The 21,041-nt window shown below is 43.8% G+C and overlaps 1 protein-coding gene across 1 annotated transcript in view; it reads right to left on the reverse strand.

Annotated features, from left to right (window-relative positions):
* Positions 1–2,934: 2,934 nt before the first annotated feature.
* Positions 2,935–21,041, reverse strand: part of LOC309529234 (calpain-8-like) — a 41,355-nt gene continuing 23,248 nt past the window's right edge. Inside the window, exons 13-21 of the mRNA XM_082217033.1 lie at positions 20,062–20,098; positions 19,589–19,654; positions 17,953–18,010; positions 17,220–17,284; positions 12,652–12,720; positions 11,323–11,401; positions 7,831–7,947; positions 6,706–6,764; positions 2,935–3,125 (exon numbers count right to left, since the gene is read on the reverse strand). Coding sequence (XP_082073159.1) covers positions 3,102–3,125; positions 6,706–6,764; positions 7,831–7,947; positions 11,323–11,401; positions 12,652–12,720; positions 17,220–17,284; positions 17,953–18,010; positions 19,589–19,654; positions 20,062–20,098 — 574 coding nt within the window. The 3' untranslated portion in view covers positions 2,935–3,101. The remainder of the gene's footprint in view (positions 3,126–6,705; positions 6,765–7,830; positions 7,948–11,322; positions 11,402–12,651; positions 12,721–17,219; positions 17,285–17,952; positions 18,011–19,588; positions 19,655–20,061; positions 20,099–21,041) is intronic.

Consider the following 21,041-nt stretch of genomic DNA (forward strand, 5'->3'; position numbering starts at 1 on the left):
CTCACACCTTCCTTTTCTGTATTCCAGTTCCAATTGTTAATTCAGCAAATCCCTCCCCTCTTCACTCATCTTAATCTTCAATTTTTAAATATTATAACATTAATTTTTTTTTACCTATTAATAACCATTTTCTCATATTCCCTTATAGCATTACAGCAAAAGACCACTTAATTTCTATCCACCATCATTCTAACATTCATTAATTTTACAGTGTTTCTGTAAATAGTCTTTAAACTTTTTCCAATCTTCTTCCACCAACTCTTCTCCCTGGTCTCGGATTCTGCCAGTCATTTCTGCCAGTTCCATGTAGTCCATTTGTTTCATTTCCTTCTGACATCACCACTTATAGTGTACCCTGTGTGCATTAGGCAAAGTGAGGCGGCTGCACCAGGAGGCAGGTGCTGGGGGTGTGGGTAAGGTGTGGAGGACAGAGTTGTTTGTTCTGCATAGCTTGGCCTTCTAAGCTAGCTTTGTCACTCTCAGGAGCACCGTCCTGACCTGTCAGCAATGTTGATGTATGATTAAACTGCCTATGCTTGTTCTTGCACCTCCTCCTCAGCATTTAATTATCAGATTCGCATTGAACAAGTTCTCGTTTATTTTGATTAGATTGCACCAGCCCATATTCGCTTGCAGATTTGCTGTCACATTTTATCATCTTTCCCGTTACGTCATCCTTACCCAAATACAACAGCCACAAATCAAACAAGCTGATTGCACAGTCCCTTTGAGGAAGATCCACCGCATCCTGATTGGGTTTTTCAGTCATATTTATTTTTAAGATGGAAGGTGACAAGGGAGCAAAGGGATGATTGAGAATGTAAGATTGTGAATATGTAAGTAAAACAGAGCGCACCAGGCTGTTTAATGGGTTAGCAATAACGTTGAACCAAAGTCCAATAACTAAACGAAAGCTTGAGAATCTGATCCAAATGGTGTATCAGTTTTATTATTTCCCTGTGATTGATGCTTTTGTGCTGATTGTATTTTATTGCACTTTATGTTGTTAAGGAAATTTGATGTGCATAGTGCTCTGAAATATTTATGATGAAAGGAGGCATGACAATGTCCTCATTCCTTAACAAATGAAGGAAACAAACAATGTGAAGTTGTAGCAGTTTTTTAATCAACCGAGAAGGAGAAGTGAAGCTGGGAGCGCCAAGTCATGCATCCTTCCTACAGTGCAACACTTCCATACAGTGGTGCCTCGCAAGACGAAATTAATCCGTTCCGCGAGTCTCTTCGTCTAGCAAGTTTTTCGTCTTGCGAAGCAACCCTATTAGCGGCTTAGCGGATTAGCGCTATTAGCGGTTTAGCGGCTATTAAAGGCTTAGCGGCTATTAAAGGCTTAGCAGATTAGCGGCTAAAAGGCTATTAGCGGCTTAGCGGCTTAGAAAAAGGGGGGAGCGGGGGAAAATCGGAACACTCGCAAGACGTTTTCGTCTTGCAAAGCAAGCCCATAGGGAAAATCGCCTTGCGAAGCAGCTCAAAAACGGAAAACCCTTTCATCTAGCAGGTTTTCCGTCTTGCAAGGCATTCGTCTTGCGGGGCACCACTGTATATAACTTTTAATTTCCTGTTCTAAAAGGAGCTATCCATAAGTGGTGCATAGGATGGATCTGTTCCTTGATTCTGGCCAGGATTGCAGAAGACCCCAATATGAGGTCAAGCTGGTCCATCCCAGTCCCTCTACTGGACTAACAGGCTAGAGGGCACTCTAGGAAGCAAAATGATTTTGCTGTATGGAGCTGGAGACCACACACTTGTCCGGAGTTTGTTGGCTGTTCAAAGCTCCAAGACTTGGTGTCTGTTGCTTCTGAGGGTGCTGGTGCCAAGAAGCAGACCACCATCTGGCCATTGTCTGTCAATCCCTCCTGAATGTCTGGGGGGGGGTTTGCAAAGTTTTTCTCCAGCCATCTCCTGTCTTGCATGAACTGCAAGTTCATCTCTCACTGCCCCAATTTGCTTTCTGCCTTTGTCTCTATGGCCTGTCTCAGAGCTGCTTGATATCGATGCTGCATTTTTTCACCTTTTGAAAACATGTAGAGTCATGTCTCAAAAAGGGGTCAGTCGTAATATCAGAACCTACAAACAAAAGTATGGTATGCATGAACTGTAAAGAAGAGCCTTTCAAGATGCAAGTTTCTGACTGTTCTGACAGAAAGAAAGGAGCTTGACTGAACTCACATTTGTTTACTTCCTTCCATGCTAGGTGTTATGTACTGAAGTTCTCACCCTGGGCCAGCAGGGGGATACTGTAGATAGTTATGCAAACGAAGGATCGAAAGTGACGTTCAGTGATTGGATAGTTTGTATGCAAATGAAGGATCGAAAGTGACATTCAGTGATTGGATAGTTTTAGAAAGTTGTTACAGTAACAAGGTACTGGAGCTCTATATAAGCAGGCTGACTGAACCCTTCAGTTCAGTTCTGTTCTGGCATCTGAATAAAGAAGAGCTGTTTGAAGAATTGCTGTGTCGTCTGATATGTTCACCCAGAACTTAACACTATGTATTTGGAATCAAATCACTGTTTTGAAGCTTGAGAATCCTACAATATGATGATACTTTCATTTCAAGTGGGGCCTGCAGCCCAAAAGTTGCAGCCTGGTGTGTTGCATATACTCAATCCTTATTGAGATGTGTGGTTTTTTTAGGGGGGGGGGATTAGAGCTTATCCCCAAAAGATTCTTTCTAATTCTACAAACTTTGGGGTTTTCCCAAGCTGTGGGGAAAGTAAGGTAATTTCAGACTCGGGTCTTATGATAGGGGTTCCTTAAATGGGTCATGTGCATGTATTCAGTTACTTATAGTAAGTCAGTCCTTCTGTTCATTAGGCTAACTCCCTCTTGTGTGAGAGTGCAGCCATTTTGGCTACCTAAGCAACAGCACCCACAATCTGAACATCAGAAACAGAGGGAATGATAGCAGTTCATTGTTTCCAAATAGATGTGTTTATTTTTCTGAATGACCTGTTTACGTTAAAAAGTATTGCCAGGCGCAGAAATTGATTTCCTTCTTCATATCTTTCAACTGCTTTGTAGGAGCTTATCTGTAGAAGTGCTAGTTGTGGAGCTCTTAAATGACTTGCAAAACGCCGTCTTAAACCAATGTGCAGCACAGCCACTGGGAGAGAAAGAGAGAACATAACTGTTAGAACTTACTTAGGGCATCTGTTTGGACATGTTCAAAGCTTCACCAAAGTTTTCTATGGTTCCATCTTGGTAGAGCTGCTGCTGCTTCATGGGATCTAAGAGCCTGCAAACAAGCGTCAGTAGTCCTGATTCTGAAGGGAACCATTTTGGCTGTACCACTTAATCCGTGGAAAGGTCATCGCTCAGCAGATGAATACTCACTGGTGGCCATCGAGACTGGTGGTGATGTGTAAGGCAGGGAGACAACAGCAGGTGGAGTAAGAGCAAATGACAAGCACAGCCAACTAATTCTGGTTTTCACCCCATCTTCCTCCCTACTGAGTTCTGTAATGGCAAAACTCAGACTAAGGAAGAAGAAGCTGACACCCAGTGCCAGCCCCTAGACCAGTGCCAGATTTACGTATAAGCTAAACAAGCTATTGCTTAGGGCCCCACTCTCTTGGGGGGGCCCAAGAAAATTTAAAGGGGAAAAACCTGGATTATTTTTTTCAAAATATAAAATAAAAAACAAATAAAATAAAACCTACACAAAACAGCAGTGTTTTGTGTTGTGTAGGCTTCTATGATGTAAGTAATGGGCCCTGCCTGCTAGCCTGCTCCCCAAAATTACCATATAGCATATATTCAACACAAAAAACAACAGCAATTTGTTGTTGACAAAGGGCAGCTGGACATATAAAGGGCCCCATTGCCTTCAGTAGCTTAGGGCCTCATCAAACCTAAATCCAGCCCTGCCCTAGACTGGTTTTAAGTAAGAAGGCAGGCAGGTGTGGGCTGGCTACAGGCAAACTGAGGTAGGGGGGGGGCATTTCCCCGTTTGCCCCAATGAATCAGCCTCCATTAGAACAGAATGCTTTGCATACAGAAGGGCCCAAGCTCAATCCCTAGGATCTCCAGGTAGGGCAGGTAAATTCCTCTGTCCAAAGCCCTGGGGAAACTGCCACCAGTCAATGCAGACAATACTGAGCTAGATGGAACAGGTCTGGTTTGATATATGGGAACTTCTGAGCAGTTGAGTCCATATTGGGAGGCATGTAACAGGACTCATTGGTACCTAGAGACCCATGTGATTCAACCTCCTGCCAGTGTAGCTTAGATCTTTTCCACAATTCCCCCAAGCTTCATGTTACTCACTTGAAGTGCATGGTGCACATGCCCTGCCACACCAGATGCGTGGCTCCTGGAAGGATCACCCAAAGCCTCATTCTACATTTTTCTGGCCAGAATCAACCTTCTGCACACCCGCAGACCCAGGAAATTACAGGAACAGGGTGGCAGTGGCAGTGGCAGTGAGGGTCCAAAATAGATTAGCAAGCCTGGAAATTTCCGAGCTACAGAACAGTGACAGTTGTTGGCATTTCACCTAGGGTGAATAATCCCACTAGATTGGGAGCTGGGTAGGAGACATATCGCATGAAAACACATCAAATTTCTTGCTGGCTGACAGAAGAAAAGGTAGGTCAGAGTCCGCTTCCCAAATGCCATTAAATAAAACTGAATGCTCCTAACATCTCTGATGGATGTGGCTTTCATTATAGTTTCACAGCAAGGTTCCTTTCTCTGACTACAGCAGGCCCTGACATCTTTTGTATTCTAGCCAAAATAAGGAAAAAAAGAATCATCACTCATAACATCTAGATCATTGCTAAGACCTATCAGGTCACTTATTTTCACCTCATTCTGGGCAAGAACTGCTTCCCTCATGCACGTTTTCAGTTGTTTTGTCTCATTCCCTTTGAAGGTGGATAACAAAGATGAACACAGAGTGGTCATAACAGAAATATATTTATATCCTGCTCCCTATGTGACAAAATGAATTGCTGTCCATATATAGCCTACGTTTTCCTGATGAATTTGACAATACTAGCTCTGACAGCATTATTGTTTTTGGCTTTAAAAACTCAGAGCCCAATTCTAGCCATTTTTGCTCAGAAGAAAGCAGAAATTCATGCTGAAGCTTATGAAGGCCTCCAGTTTTGGGTTTTGTCAGCTGCTGAAGCCAGAGAATTCCATTCCAGACTCTCATCGCTGTTGCTGCAACCATCGCTCACCTACTCATTCTTGTTTACAACACCTGGCTTGTTTACTACTACTACTACTACTACTACTACTACTACTACTAATAATAATAATAATAATAATAATAATTTATTTATACCCCGTCTTCCCCAGCCAAGGGGGGCTAACAACCAATAATAAAAACAAGTTGATTAAAATACAACTTTAAAAACAAGATTAAATTACAACATTAAAACATTAAAATGCAGCTTCTTCACAGGAAGAGAAAGGGAAAAAGAAAGAGGGGAAGGGAATCAAATTGGCTCCAAGCCAAAGGCCAGGCGGAACAACTCTGTCTTACAGGCCCTGCGGAAAGAAATCAGATCCTGCAGGGCCCTGGTCTCATGAGGCAGAGCGTTCCACCAGGCCGGAGCCAGAGTTGAAAAGGCCCTGGCTCTGGTTGAAGCTAATCTAACTTCCTTAGGGCCCGGGACATCTAGGGTGTTGCTATTTATGGACCTTGAGGCTCTCCGTGGGGCATACCGGGAGAGGCAGTCCCGTAGGTACGAGGGTCCTAGGCCAGTACAGGTGTGGGCAACCTGCAGCCTTTGACCTCATTTCAAGCCAGGAAAGAGGGAACTGGAGAGAGAAAGGAGCACAGGAGATGGAGAAGCTGGAACAGATCAAGCAATGGAAGGATAAGAGGAGAAAACTCTTGCAAACAATCAGTTCTGGCCTCTGGCAAGGATGTCCCGACTCTGGCAACCCGTTGGGTGGAAAGGAAAAGGGAGAGACAAAAAAACGGAAGAAAATAGTTGTTCTGTCCATTTATGGTTTGGGGCCTGCCCACCAGTTACATGAAGCCCTGGCAAATTATCCCCAAGGGAATACAGAAGAAGATTCCCTATCTTTGAGCTAGCAGATGGAGCCAACCAGTGCAGCCCAAGTTTCCCAGGTGGGTGGGACAGACCCCCTGTCAATCACCTGACGTCATGTATCCCATCAAATTTCAAAGGGATTGGTGTGACTGCCAATCAGCTGGTGGGTTGTTACAATGACCTCCACTGAAGGTGCACTCCCAGCTCCAATCAGCTGGCTGGTGGTGGAAGCGTCCCTTCAATGAGGCTTGCTTCATTAGTACAAAGCATCTGAATGTGTGCTGCTAGTGCCTGTCAGTTGAGTGGCAATGAGAGCACACATTGCTCCCAAAGCAGAAAGAAGATGAATGCATGGTTAAAAGGGCTAGAACTTGGCTCTTTATTGCCACCTTGATCTTAATATCTACTGGGGCTAAAGACTACCCAGGTTCTACCTCATGCATCCAAATATATTCCAGTCAGTGAATTATAATGTGTGAGCTTATCCACTAAGATGTGCTCTCCATCTTAATACGCCGAGCTGTGGTTTTAACAGGTATCCTAGCTGCATCAATACTACTAGAAATAATAATAAATAGGTGTGATTTAAAAGCAGTGGTGATTTTATTTGGGCATCTAATTACCACCAATCTGTCATAATGCAACTGTGCAGAAGCTTAATTCAATCATCATTACCTCAGCCAGAGAGAGCTGGACAACTCCATGCTTATCCTTGTCTAGCATCTGAAACATTTCTGAGTGGCAAAAAAAAGAGCAGGTGTTATAGTTAAACAGTAGCATTTGGTACATGAGAAATACAAAACCTGGGCATGGGGCACAATTCCGAGAACCTGGCTTCTTCAAATCAGGTTACTTCAGTTTTATCAGCTGTGAGACAAAGGGTTTGCTTTGTCCCAGATCCCAGACTGAATCTCTACTATCCTCAGGTATGGCTGAGAAAATGTCCCACCTGAAACCCTGGAGGTCCACTGCCAGTCAGTGTAGACAACGCTAAGCTAGATGGGCCAGTGGTCTGGTACGAGACATCTTCCTATGGTGTTGGTAACTTAGGGTTGACTTAGTACTTCCAGACTGTTCAACTTCCAAATACTGGTTTTTGTGTTTTTTTAAAAAAAGTATTGTTAATACTTATAAAATGGCAAAGCAGCGAAGGCATGAAAGTTGGAAGAATTGAGCTGCTGGTCACTGGAGATGTCACAGATAGCATCCTGCAGATGCCTATGGATTCTCACAGTCACATTGCCTATTCCATTCACAATGGAGCACCTGCACTATCTTGAATGAAAATGAGATTGGAAAAGTGGTTTCACTGTAGCAGAGACACTAGATGGGGCATGGGGAAGAATGCAATTAAGATGATCTGATCATTGTATATTCTTGTGCAATCCTTGTCTGGAAAGCACCTAAACTGGGACATTTGGGCAGCTACACTATTCTCTGCATAGCAAGATGGCAGTCACACACTGGGTGAGGTTTGCAAATCAATCCCTTTGGCAGATCCTATTAGACCTTGTGGGGGATAGAATGTCTTCTGCATCTGAGTTTCTGTATTTGTTTTGTCAAAAGCAGAGTCTGACAAGCTTTGGGATCTTACACTAGCTTGGGAGTAGTTGGTTACTTATCTAATTTGGCAAATTACAGACATTTTGGTCCCTTTTTCCTTGACACACAGTTGTTTGTGCTCAGGTTAAAAATAGGGATAGTTCTTTTGCTTGTTAGAGAAAAGCCGGGGTGGTGGTAAGGGAGACACTCCAGAGTATTTTCTGTCATTCTACCTCCTTTTACTTCAGGAAGACTTACTGAAGAGAGTCTCTAGGCGAATCATGCAGGCCACGAAGCCATCAAAGTCAATGGTCATCTTGCTGCCAGCATAGCGGAGAGCTATACTGTGCTGGATTTTGTTGTTAAGAGTGAAGCCTATATGGAAAGGAAAGCCAGGCATGAGTAACACAATGTTTGGTGTTGATCCCAGTAGCGTAGCGTGGGGGGTGCAGGGGGGGCCGGCCACACCGGGCGCAACATCTGGGGGTTAGGGTTAGGGGGCGCAAATCCATGGGTTAGGGGGCGCAAATTACTTGCCTTGCCCCGGGTGCTGACAACCCACGCTACGCCACTGGTTGATCCACATCGTTCTGTTTCATTGCACCTGTTTTGTGCGGTTTGTAGTACTTCTGCTATGGGGCAGCTATATAAATTAAGTAGGTAAATAAATGTGGCAAAAGCAAAATGTCACTTGGAGAAGGAATTGAAATATTTTCCTTGAAGCTTGCATTTGTTTCATTCTGGATTGTTTTATACAATGTTTTGATGTGTTGTAAACCGCTTTGAGATCTTTTTCTTTAAAATATAAAGCAGTATAGAAATGAAATGAACAACAACAACAACAACAAAACTGCTGCAGACAGACAGTGATGAAGTCTTATTAGCTATTCCATCCTGGCAGGTTTGTTGGTCTATTATGTTCTCCTTCCCAGTCCCCATTGTTCTCAAGAGGTAACAGAACTGACACTCCCTTCATAATGTTTTCTAAAATGACACATTTTAATGCCAATTCATGGGAATTCCCTTGACCTATATTCAGAAGAGAAGCACCTAATTAGTGAAGCCTTAATGCACTCCTGGGGCTCCAGCCAAACGAAATCCATTGCAAGGAGTCAGTTTCATGCGCAAGATATACTTCCTATCCATTTCTTAAAGCTTCATTTAAGCCGAGGCTGAAGCCACAGTTTGCTGGCCTGAATGGAGGAACACATTTGCTGGAAAGTCAGCAATTCCCCATATTGTAGCAATAATCTGCCCCCCCCCCAGACCAGATTATCCCCATCCACCCCCTATAGAAACAACAAAGATCCTTGTGGCACTTTAAAGATTAATAGATGCTTTGTAGCATAAGCTTTTGTAGACTACAGTCCACTTCATCAAATGCTTGAAATATTATCCTCAGTTTGCAGAGGGTATTGTGAGGGGAGAAGGGAGGATTGGAGCCAAGTGAAGCTGATGCATATGACCTGCATGAGAAGAGACACTGGTCCCACTATGGGCCCTGGGAGGATGCCCCAGTGGTCACATGAACCATGGAATGTTCCTTTCCAAGGGCACAGGGAGAAGTACAACCTTGGAGAGGGTGATCTGATGCCTCCTTCTCACCCCTGCAGAAACCACTGCAGTCTTTGCGCTGGCAATGTCATAGCTGGGAAAAGAGGATGGAGGAAGAAACAGCTGGACATAAAAAAGGTACAGCTATGCCACTGTTTAGATAGGCCACACAATGGTTCACATTTTCATATGTCCTTAGGGACTTAAATGAGAGATGCCCATAGAGATCAATAGAGAAAAATTTTAATGTAGCTGGGATTGGCACCTGCATGTCTACTCCCCCTTCCAAAAACCCAGAAATGGAGGGGAAATATCCCAAGTGGGGTCCAATGAGGGCTGAGAATGTGCAGGGTGCATAGAAAGGTGACCAATGGCTGGAGAGAGAATCAAGGAAGAGGATGGGGGTGGAATAGAGTGTCAGGAGTGCCAAACAGAAGCATTCCATGCAGCAACATTTTGTTGCAAGGCCCTAATTCCTGAAAGTTTCCCTGTAATATAGACTCCCCATCACCAGCATGCTGTCCACCATCTCTGTCGAAGCACAGCTGCAGGAGACTGCTGCTGGGGATGTTCTGAGTCATATTCTCAATTCAAGCAGGGTAATTATGAGGCCCAACAAGCCCAGTATGTACCTCATATGAATGGGCATCCAAGAACATTATCCCAGAATCATTTGCAATACACTTGAGCTGTGTGACAGATGTAAAAGATTCCTTGACATGGAGGATTGGGTACCCTATAGGTCACACAAAAGACCACTGGCACACAGTAGGGATGGAAAAATCTGTCAGTTTCAATTTTTCTGTCTTTCCCATCTTAAATTTATTTCTCCAAATTCCCCTATTTGAGTCTTTAAAAAAAAAAAACCCTCATGGAAATGCATGTTAATGCAAATTTCTACACATACACCTACTTGCAGAGTCATAGCTTGGGGGGCAGGAGGGTGGCCTCAGGCACACATTTTTGAGGGAGAGCAATCAGGGGGCCCCACGACACACACAGTGCTCTAGCAGCTGAGGAACAGCGGCAGGTGGGTTGGACTAGTGGACAGGTAGATGGGGGCAATGGGCAAGGAGGCTGAGGTGCACCCACACCTCAGCTGCCCAGCCCACCAGGGGGTGGAAAACTTGCCCCGCCCTGGATGCCGCTGCATTCTTGTTGTCAGGGGCTCAGGGACAGAGGCACAGGGAAGAGAGGAGATGGAGAGCGAAGGGGAAGGATCTGAGGGCAGCGTAGGGGAGTATGGCAGTGACCCGAGAGATTCCATGAGCTTCTCCAGTGAATCAGAAGATTCCCAGAAGGAGGCGCCGATGGTCAGGGCAAGGGGGGCCAGCAGGGACTCCCAAAGCAGCAGCTGGAGATCAGGGCCAGCTTCCCCACCAGAGCGTAGTGGGGGAGAGGAGTCCCAGGTGTCAGGGCCAGCGTCTCCTCCAGCAGGGAGAGAAGATGAGTCGAGACTGACCACACCTCCAGCGGAGAGTGGGGGAAGCAGTGACAGGAGCAGTGTAACGGTCAGGAGGAAGGTTGCCGGCTGGGCGCGTGCGCCAAGTTCAAATGTACAGGCGCGCGGGACAGCAGAAAGCCCAGATCGGGAACCAGGTCCTAAAGCCCGCCGGAGGCAGGGGGAAGACTCAGGGGACTCAGCGTCAGAAGAGTCTAGAAAGAGCGAGACCCCAACTGACAGGCGGACCCAGAGGAGGAAAGAGCAGAGGAAGAGGTGGAGCAAGGCTAGAGTCTTAAACTGGTGTCTGGGGGGAGGAGACTCAGACGGAGCTTCAGCGGTCTAGAGTCTCAGACGTAGAGCTGCGCGCTGCGGCTGTGAAAGCAAAAACTGAACTTCAATAAAGACTTTTGTATATAACAACGAACCGGCGTTGGTCCTTTGTGAGCTGGGACCTCGGGCAGCTCTGACACTTGTACATAGTTTTGACTAATATACATGTTTTTGCAAGCAATTTCCCCTAATATAATACACCTTTCTATGTTGTTTTCAGTAAGGTGTGCATATTTATGCACACTTTCCCTGAAAATATGCATTTTGTATCCAGTGATTGGTTGGACAACTGCATTGCAAAATTCAGAGAAGTGCGAAGTTCAAAGGAGAACTGTTTTCTGCACCATATATTGATTCAAGAAATGCAGATTAGGTGGCTTCTCGTTTCAATTCAAAAAGAAGTTGGATTTCTGGATACTGACCTGCTTCCGTGAGAGCATTTCTCATTTCATGTGCATCTATGGTCCCGGAGAAGTCAGTATCCACTTTCTTATAGATTTCCTAAGCCAAAGAAATAGGGAAGGCTGTTGGTTGTCATTTTAGGCTAATTTTAGAAGACCTATCAGTTTGGCTAGGATATTCACTGCTGCTCATGCCTGGCAAGGGAGCCTCCTCTCTCTGAAAGCGTTAATGACTGAAGGAGAGGGAGGAATTCAATTAACTAATGGCAAGCTGTGTGCCCTGGGAAATGGCTCCCACAGGGCTGGCAACCTGCCCACCCACATGGCAAACGGGCCTTTGAGAAATAACCCCCTTCCTCTGGCAAAGGCTGTAATATAAAACTCTATTGAGATTAATACTTTAAAAGAACAACAGACAGTTCTCGCTGCCAAATGGCTTCTTATCCAGCACTAGCTGTGTAATTAGAAGCTATTCTGGCCTGTAACTCAGTAGGAAGTTCTGCCACAGTTGTTCTTTCACACTTTCATCCACTACTGCAAAAGTAATCAAAATGTTGAGTACCGAGGGCCCGATAAGAAATATAGTTGCATATAAGTAGCATAATTTTCATGTCATTTTCATGTGTGTGACAGGTGCCAAACTAACAGTGGGAAGACATCAAGGAGATATGTAGCTATGCAGCCTTTAGAAGACACTTGAAGGCGGCCCTGTATAGAGAGGTTTTTATTATGTTTTATATATGTTGGAAGCTGCTCAAAGCGGCTGGGACAACTCAGTCAGATGGGCAGGGTACAAATAAAATTATTAATATTATTATTATTCCCATGACTCCCAGCTTCCATGGGAAAAAAAAGAAATCAGGGCACATGACTGTAGTTCATTAAGGGTCCTAACCTCACACAGCTACAATTCCCAGCCTCTTAAACAAACTACAATTCCCAAGATACCCCATGAATCCTTAGTCATGTTTTAAATGTATAGTGCGGATGTGACCTTTAGCTTTTTAACATTTGTGGAACCTGAGGTACGAGGCAAAATGTACAGAGCCAATTCTTCTCACTCTTTACAAAAAAACTAGCCTGCTCCATGTTTTCAGTGTTTTTCATTTTTCACATAAACACACCCATAAAAATGCCAGTGGATGCCCATGCTAGTAGCTTAATTAGGGAAGAGGCATTTAAAAATATGAGCATGTCAGTGGGATATAAGACTATTTCCTACCCTTGGAACCCTTACATGTACATTCCATACCCCCACAAAAAACCACATATTTCTGGCATTCAGGGCTCTATTTCTCATTCGTTTATGGATCAAAAAGAAAGAATACATTTAGAAAAGAGCTGCTTTACCAGATATTTCTGAATCTTCATCCAAAGAATCCTGAATTCCAAAAGATCCAATGTACCAGTTCCATGGTTCTTTAGAAAGTTAAGGTCTAATCTGTAGGAGCAAATAACTCTTTCCCCCCTCCCCTCCCCTCCCCTCCCTCTTAGCCGGTAAGGACTTCTGGCCTAGATAAAAATGAATGACTCATTAAAATGTGCCACTTTACCTGATGCATGAACCTGCACTTTCAACCCACCCAGAGGAGGCACACCTGCTGTTTTCAGTTTGCTTAGATAAGGGTGTGATGAAGATTCCTGCGCTCTCTTTTGCAGAGTGATTTATTATATTTTCGTAGGGCCACATAGATCATGCTTTGGACTACAAGAAGTAGCCACCTGCTTGAAGTCCTTTTTAGGAAATACTTTTGTTTTAAAAACCTGCACACATTTCAAGCAGCCCAAGTTCCATCTGCTACAATTCTGCTGCTTTCTTCCTTTAGAAAGAACACAATGACTTATCAGCAACTCCTCCCGTTATCCCATCAAAGCACAGATAAGGACCACACCTTCTTAACTTTAACATTGCCACAATATCAGGTGCTTCCAGAATATTTACTGGGACATTAATTGCTGAAATGCAAATTGGGCTCAGAGGCGGATTATGGGGAGTGGGACTGGTTCAGCCGAGAGGGCGCCGCAGGGGGTACCGCAACAATGATGAACAACTGAAGGTGGGGTTGGACACCAAATTTTGGCACCACGCAAGGCGCTGCTGAAATTTTAAAGTCCAAGTCCTCCACTGTTAGGCTGTGATTATATGCACACTTACCCGTGAGTAAGACATTTATTTATTTATTTATATTTAACAGGATATTTGTATGCCACTTAATCGTCAAGACCTCCAAGTGGTTTGTATAAAATAGACATTTAAAATACTGATTAAATCAACGTAAAAAAAATCAAAAATCAAAATGTAAGTAAAACCAGAGATGAGGAAGCTGTGGCCCTTCAAATGCTGTTCAACTCCCAACTCTCATCCTGCCTAATTATGTTTTGCTGGGGCTGATGGGAGCTGGAGACCAACTATATCCGATGGGCCATACCTTCTCCACCCCGAAACACATAATAAAACAAAACTGCACGTTAAAATGCCTGTCAAAATTGCACATCAGACTTGCCTAAATAAAAAAAAGTTTTGCAGGTGCTGAAAACAATATAGCGACCTGCCTAATATTAATGTGCAGGAAGTTCCAGAGCTTTTGTGCTATGACACTGAGAGATCCATTCCTTGTAAGTACAAAATGAACATGATATGGCACTTGTAAAAAGGTGCCAGTTCTGCATGCATGCTTATTTATGAGTCATCTTGCACAGGAACAGCCTACATAGGTACAATCCAGACCCCAGTGATTACAGCAAAGCTGAGTTGCATCCGGTATCTGTGACCAAGCACATCATCTCTCTTTTCCTTTGTTGCTGAAAGAAATTGCGTTGAACAATCTGGCATAATAAGCAAAACATTGTGTCCAGTTCTGGCATCACATAAGCCAGCAAATGACCCATAGCCTCTTAGAACCATCATTAGAGCAAAGAATTGACCTCACAGCCATCTTCTAGAAGCAGGCTTCTGCCTCACTTAACAATGAGTGAAGGGAAGCTGGCAGCAGAGGTGAGTGACGAAGCACTCCATTACTCCAGAGAAATGTTTCTTAAGTCTACAGCTCTTTAATTGTGCAAAGAACTTTGTGGTCCTCATGCTCATTCTCACAACCTAGCCATAAAGCTAGTTGTCTCTGTTTAGAGATGAGGTATCCATACAACTGCCCATGGTCCTTCTTACCCACAAGGCAGTTCTGCTAGGGGCATGATCTGATCTCTGCCCAGAGGGTTATAATGTACATCAAACAGATATATGGAGGGGGGAGTCAGAGACAGTGGAAGAGCAGGTAAAGTGAGGCCAAGGTGCCTGAGGAAATACTTTATTTGCTTCTTGAATTACTGTTTCCAAATGTAGAGAAAATGTACAAGAAAAGCATGTTTGACTTTGGTGTGTACAGTCACCCCATTATTTGGTCTAATGAGAGGTACTTGTGTTGTTCCAGTGAAGACCACGAGCAACAAAGAAATGTGTTTTCAAACCAGAGGGCAAAAGGTCCCCCACCATCTTAACCACTTTCAGTAGTTATTAAAATCCACTCTCTGTCTCTGGCATGAAAGAAATTTAAAGAGAGATTTGAAAGTGGAGAGGGTTCATGGCTAGATGAACAGACAGTGGGAGATATGCAGGCAGAACAGAATGAAATGAAGGCCAGAGAAAAATATGAAGGAGAAGACAATAGGCTGTTTGTGCAGAGTGTAAGGAGTGAGAAGGGATTGAGGAGGGGAAGGGAGACACAGGCGTTGACTGATGTAGTAGACGCCCTAGTGCAGAATAAACCATACCACTTGTAGGTGGAGGTTACCTATTTCTGAATGAGAAAACTCCCTGGGGGAGGAGCACATTAGGGACCCCTTGGTGACCCTATCGTAATGCTAAGGCAAGAATCCTCATCTTTGGAGGGTCAAGCTAGGGATTCAGAGTAGGGGAGGGAACTGCCTTCAGAGTCAGAGCCTGATGCTTATACCAACCTGGAAGGCCTAACACAAGAAGATTCCATGGTAGAAGAGAAGAAGAGTTTGGATTTGATATATCGCTTTATCACTACCCGAAGGAGTCTCAAAGCGGCTAACATTCTCCTTTCCCTTCCTCCCCCACAACAAACACTCTGTGAGGTGAGTGGGGCTGAGAGACTTCAAAGAAGTGTGACTAGCCCAAGGTCACCCAGCAGCTGCATGTGGAGGAGCAGAGACGCGAACCCGGTTCACCAGATTACAAGCCCACCGCTCTGAACCACTACACCACACTGGCTCTCTGGCTGAAGAAGGTCACACTGCCCACCTCTGACTCTGAGAACTCACACTCAGAAGCTCAATTTGCCCCTCACTCTATGAAAGTGATGACTGTAAAATAGGCTGCGCCCCTTAAGTGAGGAGGCTCCTTTCACTGAAGGTGGAGCTAGAGCAGCAGCTCCTCTTTAAACCTCATTTTGAGCCTTAAATAGGCAACAACATTCAAGTTCTAATCTTATGGACTCTCCAGCCTGATATGGCACCACTAAATTCTGGCCTCATCTTGCGTCACCAAAATCTAAACCAGGTGTGGGAAACTTTGTGGTTCAGAAACATCTGGAAGGCTAGTGGTTCACCACACCTGACCTCAGCGGTGTGCAGTCAGTGGACTTGAGGAACTAGGCTAGTCCCCTAAATTTTCCCAGTAAATTAAGAGTATTAAAGTATTAAACTCTAGTGCCTTCTTTCCAAAGCCCAGGAAGCTTCTGTACAGCTTAGGGAGGGAGGCGCGATGCTCACGCATGCAACATCAGGAAATCCCGGTGGCAGCTTTCACCCCCGTGTGCCCTTGCAAGCTGGCACATCTGGCCCTAACTACTCCCCTATGAAAAATTTCACTGCACTGCCTGACCTAGACCTTACCCCACTTTGGCTTACCTTGTTCTGTTGCTGAAACCTTAACTTTTGTCTTGGGTCAGAACCCCTGCATTGCAGAGGCTGCCACATGGAATAGAACAGGCCCCTCTCTCTGCCGTGCCAGTTTCCTACTTTGGGGGTTTCTCTGGCATTTGTTCGTTTGTTTTGAGGAAGGAAAGGAGCACTGCTTTTCTCCCATCTGAAGTGGGCTGAGTCTATTCTCCTGTCTTTACTCCCTTTCCCCACATTCAACTGCATGTGTAGACCAGCAGAGAAGAAGAACAAATAAAATAGAACAGAGGAGTTCAGCCATCATGTAGGTGTGGAGACTGAGATACCAAAGGCTTCTTTCTAAGTGCACGGTTCTGAAGGCCCTAGGGGTACACCTGAGTCCAGTTCGACCATTATTTTTCCATATGCAGACTTTCTGCTGAAGCAGCACAGTTCATCCCTCTAGATTACAGCTTGTCTTCTCTACCAGCCCTCCCTGTGGCTCTCTGCCAGCCACCTGGCTACACAGCTATATTAAATTCATCCTAGCGTGTTAAATCATTTGCATTGTTAATTACTCTCCTATGAGAAAAGGGCATGCTGTGAAGATTGGCAGTTCCTCCCGCTTTTATTTCCTCCATATTTGCCGAGCCATGTGGATAGGAGGGGCCGGTTTAACCATTTGGCCCACTCTCCCCACAGCTCTCCAAATCTCATTGTACACCTTCCTTGTGTATAAAAGGAGAGCAACCTATGATCTGATGATAGGACTAGAATCGCAGCCAGGTGGTTCATAATAACACAACCACGGCTAAATCCAGGCAGGGATCGTTGACAAATTCTCATACATCCCAGCAGAACTTGAACACAATACAAAGGGAAACCAAGAACGCAACTAGAAACAAAGGGTTAATAACCTTGCTACACTAAGCTGTTTAGATCGACACTCTGCACTTTATGCCTACAGCAAGTGAAGACAGATGTGCCAGGAAAATGAGACACGTTAAGCCCTGCCTTATCTAGTCAAAAGGTTCACAAGGGAAATCCAGTAGAGAAGAGTGACATTTAAAGGATACATCTAAGAGGCTGATCATCTCCCTGCAGGTGTTTATGCTGAATCCATCACTGTTAATGTCTCTTCCTATACAATGAAAAAGGCAAAAAATATGTTAGACAAATATTTATCTGCATTCCCTGGAAACACTAGGGAGTTATCTTTGTGCATGGTTAGCCTTTGCAGTTAAGGAAAAATATGCTAGATCATTTTGAAGAAAGCTGAACATCTCACAGAGGGAAGTTTCTAGTGCTAATTCACAACAACATCAGCAGAAAGATGTGATTACAAGGCAAGAGCTGATTCTGTGGCAAATCAGTTCTCTTTGTGGTGCCCCCCCAAAAAAACAACTTTATTTTAAACATTTTCAAAAAGAAAATATAAACATGCACAAACTAATCTAAGCTGGATCAATGCTTCACCTAAACTTTTACCCACTCTACAACCCTGCAATTCATAGTAGAAATGAACTTAAATAAATGTGACCATTGCAAAATTCTCATGCATTCTCTGAGGAACTGCAGAAATATGCTTTTTTTTTGTATTTCTGACTTTATTAGGCAAAATAACATAGCTATCATTCTGAAAGTTGTATAGCAATCAGTTGCAACAATAACAAGCAATTTAAGAAAAGCATAATGGCAGCTACGGTTAAGGTATTATTCAGACTGGTTTTGAATATAATTCTGAATATAAGTATTTGGGTGTGTATTTGAGTCTCCCCCCACAATTATGAAGCAGTGACTGCAACTTACTCTTTGACACAACTCTGTTCAGAACAGTCTGAAGTTCATCAGCAGTCATTTCACTGTTCTGCAGAAAAGGAGTCAAATCCAAGATTTAACAACCGTGGCAACCAAACCCTTACCTTCTGGCTAAACCTAGCCTCTATCCTAGATCTAATGTCAAACAAAAACCCAAGAGAGACTTCTCTGCCCCAGCTCTCCAAATTCAATTTAAATTTATTTTTAGTGGATGATAGCTGTTGAGTGTGTGAGTTAATGATAAAAGGCCAGGGACAAAGGAATGTTGATAAGGAATGTAACTACACAATGAAGCTGGTGCATAGTATATAGTAGAGATGGTGAACTTGCGGCACTCCAAATGTTGCTGGACTATAAATCCCATCATCTTTGGCCAGTGACCATGCTGTCTGGGGCTGATGGGGGTCAGAATCTAGCAACATCTGGAGGACCACAAGTTCTGCATCCCTTGTATATAGGGCTGGTAACCCTATTCTCTTCAAATGTCAGAATAGCTCCATAAGCACACTCCCATTCCAGGGAAGGGCTCTCTCTCCCATAGAAGTAAATGGGACAAGGCCCTGGCTTACTGTAGATTGGTATCCACAGTGATGTTCTATGTGCACGTTACAGCTACTGGATTCGGAGGGCAGTGTTTAGAATCATGTCTATCAACTGTCCTACTTTAAGCGGGACATCCTTTAATAATAATAATAATAATAATAATAATTATTATTATTATTATTATTATTATTATTATTATTATTTATTACTTATACCCCGGGCATCCCCAGCCACTCGGGGCGACTTTCAACTGGATATTAAAAACACAATAAAACATTAAACATTAAAAACTTCCCTAAACAGGGCTGCCTTCAGATGTCTTCTAAAAGTCAAATAGTTGTTTATTTCCTTGACATTTGTTGGGAGGACATTCCACAGGGCAGGTGCCACTACCAAAAAGGCCCTCTGCCTTTTGCCTGGATTCCAAGATGTCCTGTTTTGGCTCCTGAAAGAGCGCAGCCCCAAAAGATTCCTTTTGGGGGGGACTGTGCTATCGCGAATGTCACCTGGGTGCCACAAGAGCACGGCTCTGAAAGACATGTGGGCTTTTTTGGGAAGGTCACATTCTTCCATGAATCACATGACTCATGCAGGAGCACGGCCCTAGAAGACCCGCATCCCAATTTTCCTCTGTGGCACATTGATATGTGGGATAGGTTAAAAAGAAGGCAATTGGGGTCTACAAGGCGCTGTTCCTTCATTGTCCTGTTCTTGAGCAGGAGCATATTAAGTTGCCAGGGGACAGATAAGATCAGACTTCAGGACCTGAGAGAGCTCCAAGTGGACAATTTGGTCCAATGATGTCTAAAGGCCTTTTGTGCTTCTCAGCCCAGAACACCTCTCTCAGGCTCCACCTCGTTCCTGGGGAGAGGTGAGCTTAAAGGACCAGTTTCCTCTCTGTCAGTTCCCCCATCAAGTGATGGGGAACATGGTGCAGGAATAAAAAAGACTGAGAAGAAGAAAAGCGGCTTTCCAGGAGTCTTCTGCCAATTGTGTTAGTAAAAAGAAGCAGCCAATGCACTGGGAAATCTTTGAAGCATTTGCCTAATTCTGAATATTTGTCATAGCACAGAAACCCTCTTACCTCCCCAGAAAGTTTTTGAAACAGGCTCTTGAACTCGCTGTCTATGTCCTTGCCTGCAACATGAGGCTAAAAGAAATCATGAATAATGTTACATTTTACACCAAGGTCTGGGGCTTCCTCCAAAGGGCTCCTGAGTCAAAATAAGCTCTGAAAGGAACAGAAACCTGAGAAGCTGGCTCAGTAAGCACAGAAACTTAAAAGGTTGCTTTTGCTAAGCGGAAGCCTGTCATCTCTGCTACGTTTGTCAAACATTGTGATTGATCTTGGGCTTTATGGTGCAGAGTTTTGCTTCTCCAGAAACGAGTTGTGCAAAGACGTCAGTGAATTAAGCCTTATGGATGCAAAGAAAGCACTATTTTCTTTAGCGTACAACACTTTCTGGGCTACAACAAAGAGGTCCTCAGCTTTTGCAGTAATAAGGCACTGTATCCCAAAGCTGAATCTGTGAATTTGACCCCACTTGATTTGCTTACCTCATATGGATTTGCAGCCACAGTATCACCCATTTCCCTGTGAGGAAAAAATAAGAAGAAGAATATAATTAAATGTCCTGTTCTTCTTATCATAGAAACACTCAGAAATAGCTTACATCAAAAATTGCAATGTGCTGAATCTTGGTTTAGTCATGCTTAGAGTGGGCCCATTAAAATAAATTGCAACCCAATACAATTAAGTGAAATCAAACTACAAAGATTTAAGTTTAAAAATGCTGGAACTTAAAATGATAACAATCTTACAATAGTTTTTGTTTTTTTTTTAAGAACAGTTTAAAACAGTAACACGATCAAACATTAAATCCCTGTTGAAACAGAAATGTTTTTGGTGTCTCTCTGAAAAGACAGTAAAGATATATTCAGATGCATCTCCAGTGGAAGGTTACTCCAGAGGTGCAGTACCACCACTGAGAAGGCCCTGACACTCATGCTTACTAGCCTGATGATCCAAGATGAAGGTATAGAGAGTGGTGGACCTGAGGCAGACCTTAAAGCCTGAGATTGTCTGTATGGGAGCAGATGAGGGCTAGCCCACGTAGCACCCTCCAGACATCGCTGGACTACAACTCCCATCACCCATTATCATTAGACACAGACTCATGGAATTCTAGTAATATATGAAGGGGACCGCATTGGCTATCCCAGCCTTAAGGTAACCACGCAAGATCATTTACCTACTATGGACAAAATGGTTCATTCACCTTAATACTCCAGAACCAAATTATGTACACTTGCTTTTGCTGTTTCCATCTGACATGGACTTAACGTCCACCCTGGTCCTAAAAAGGAACATTTTCAAACTAATTGAAGATTTGATTGTCGTCCAAAGAAAAACATGCTAAATAGGTTCTGGTGAAGGAAAGGGGATTTAAAAAGGAAAGAGGAAATCGGTGAGTGGAGGTGTTCTCACCATCACCACTTTTCTTGTAACCTGTTTGTTGTTATGATTGCAAGTTGTT

Source organism: Podarcis vaucheri (genome assembly GCF_965113315.1).
Source record: "Podarcis vaucheri genome assembly, chromosome: 3".
NCBI lineage: Eukaryota > Metazoa > Chordata > Lepidosauria > Squamata > Lacertidae > Podarcis > Podarcis vaucheri.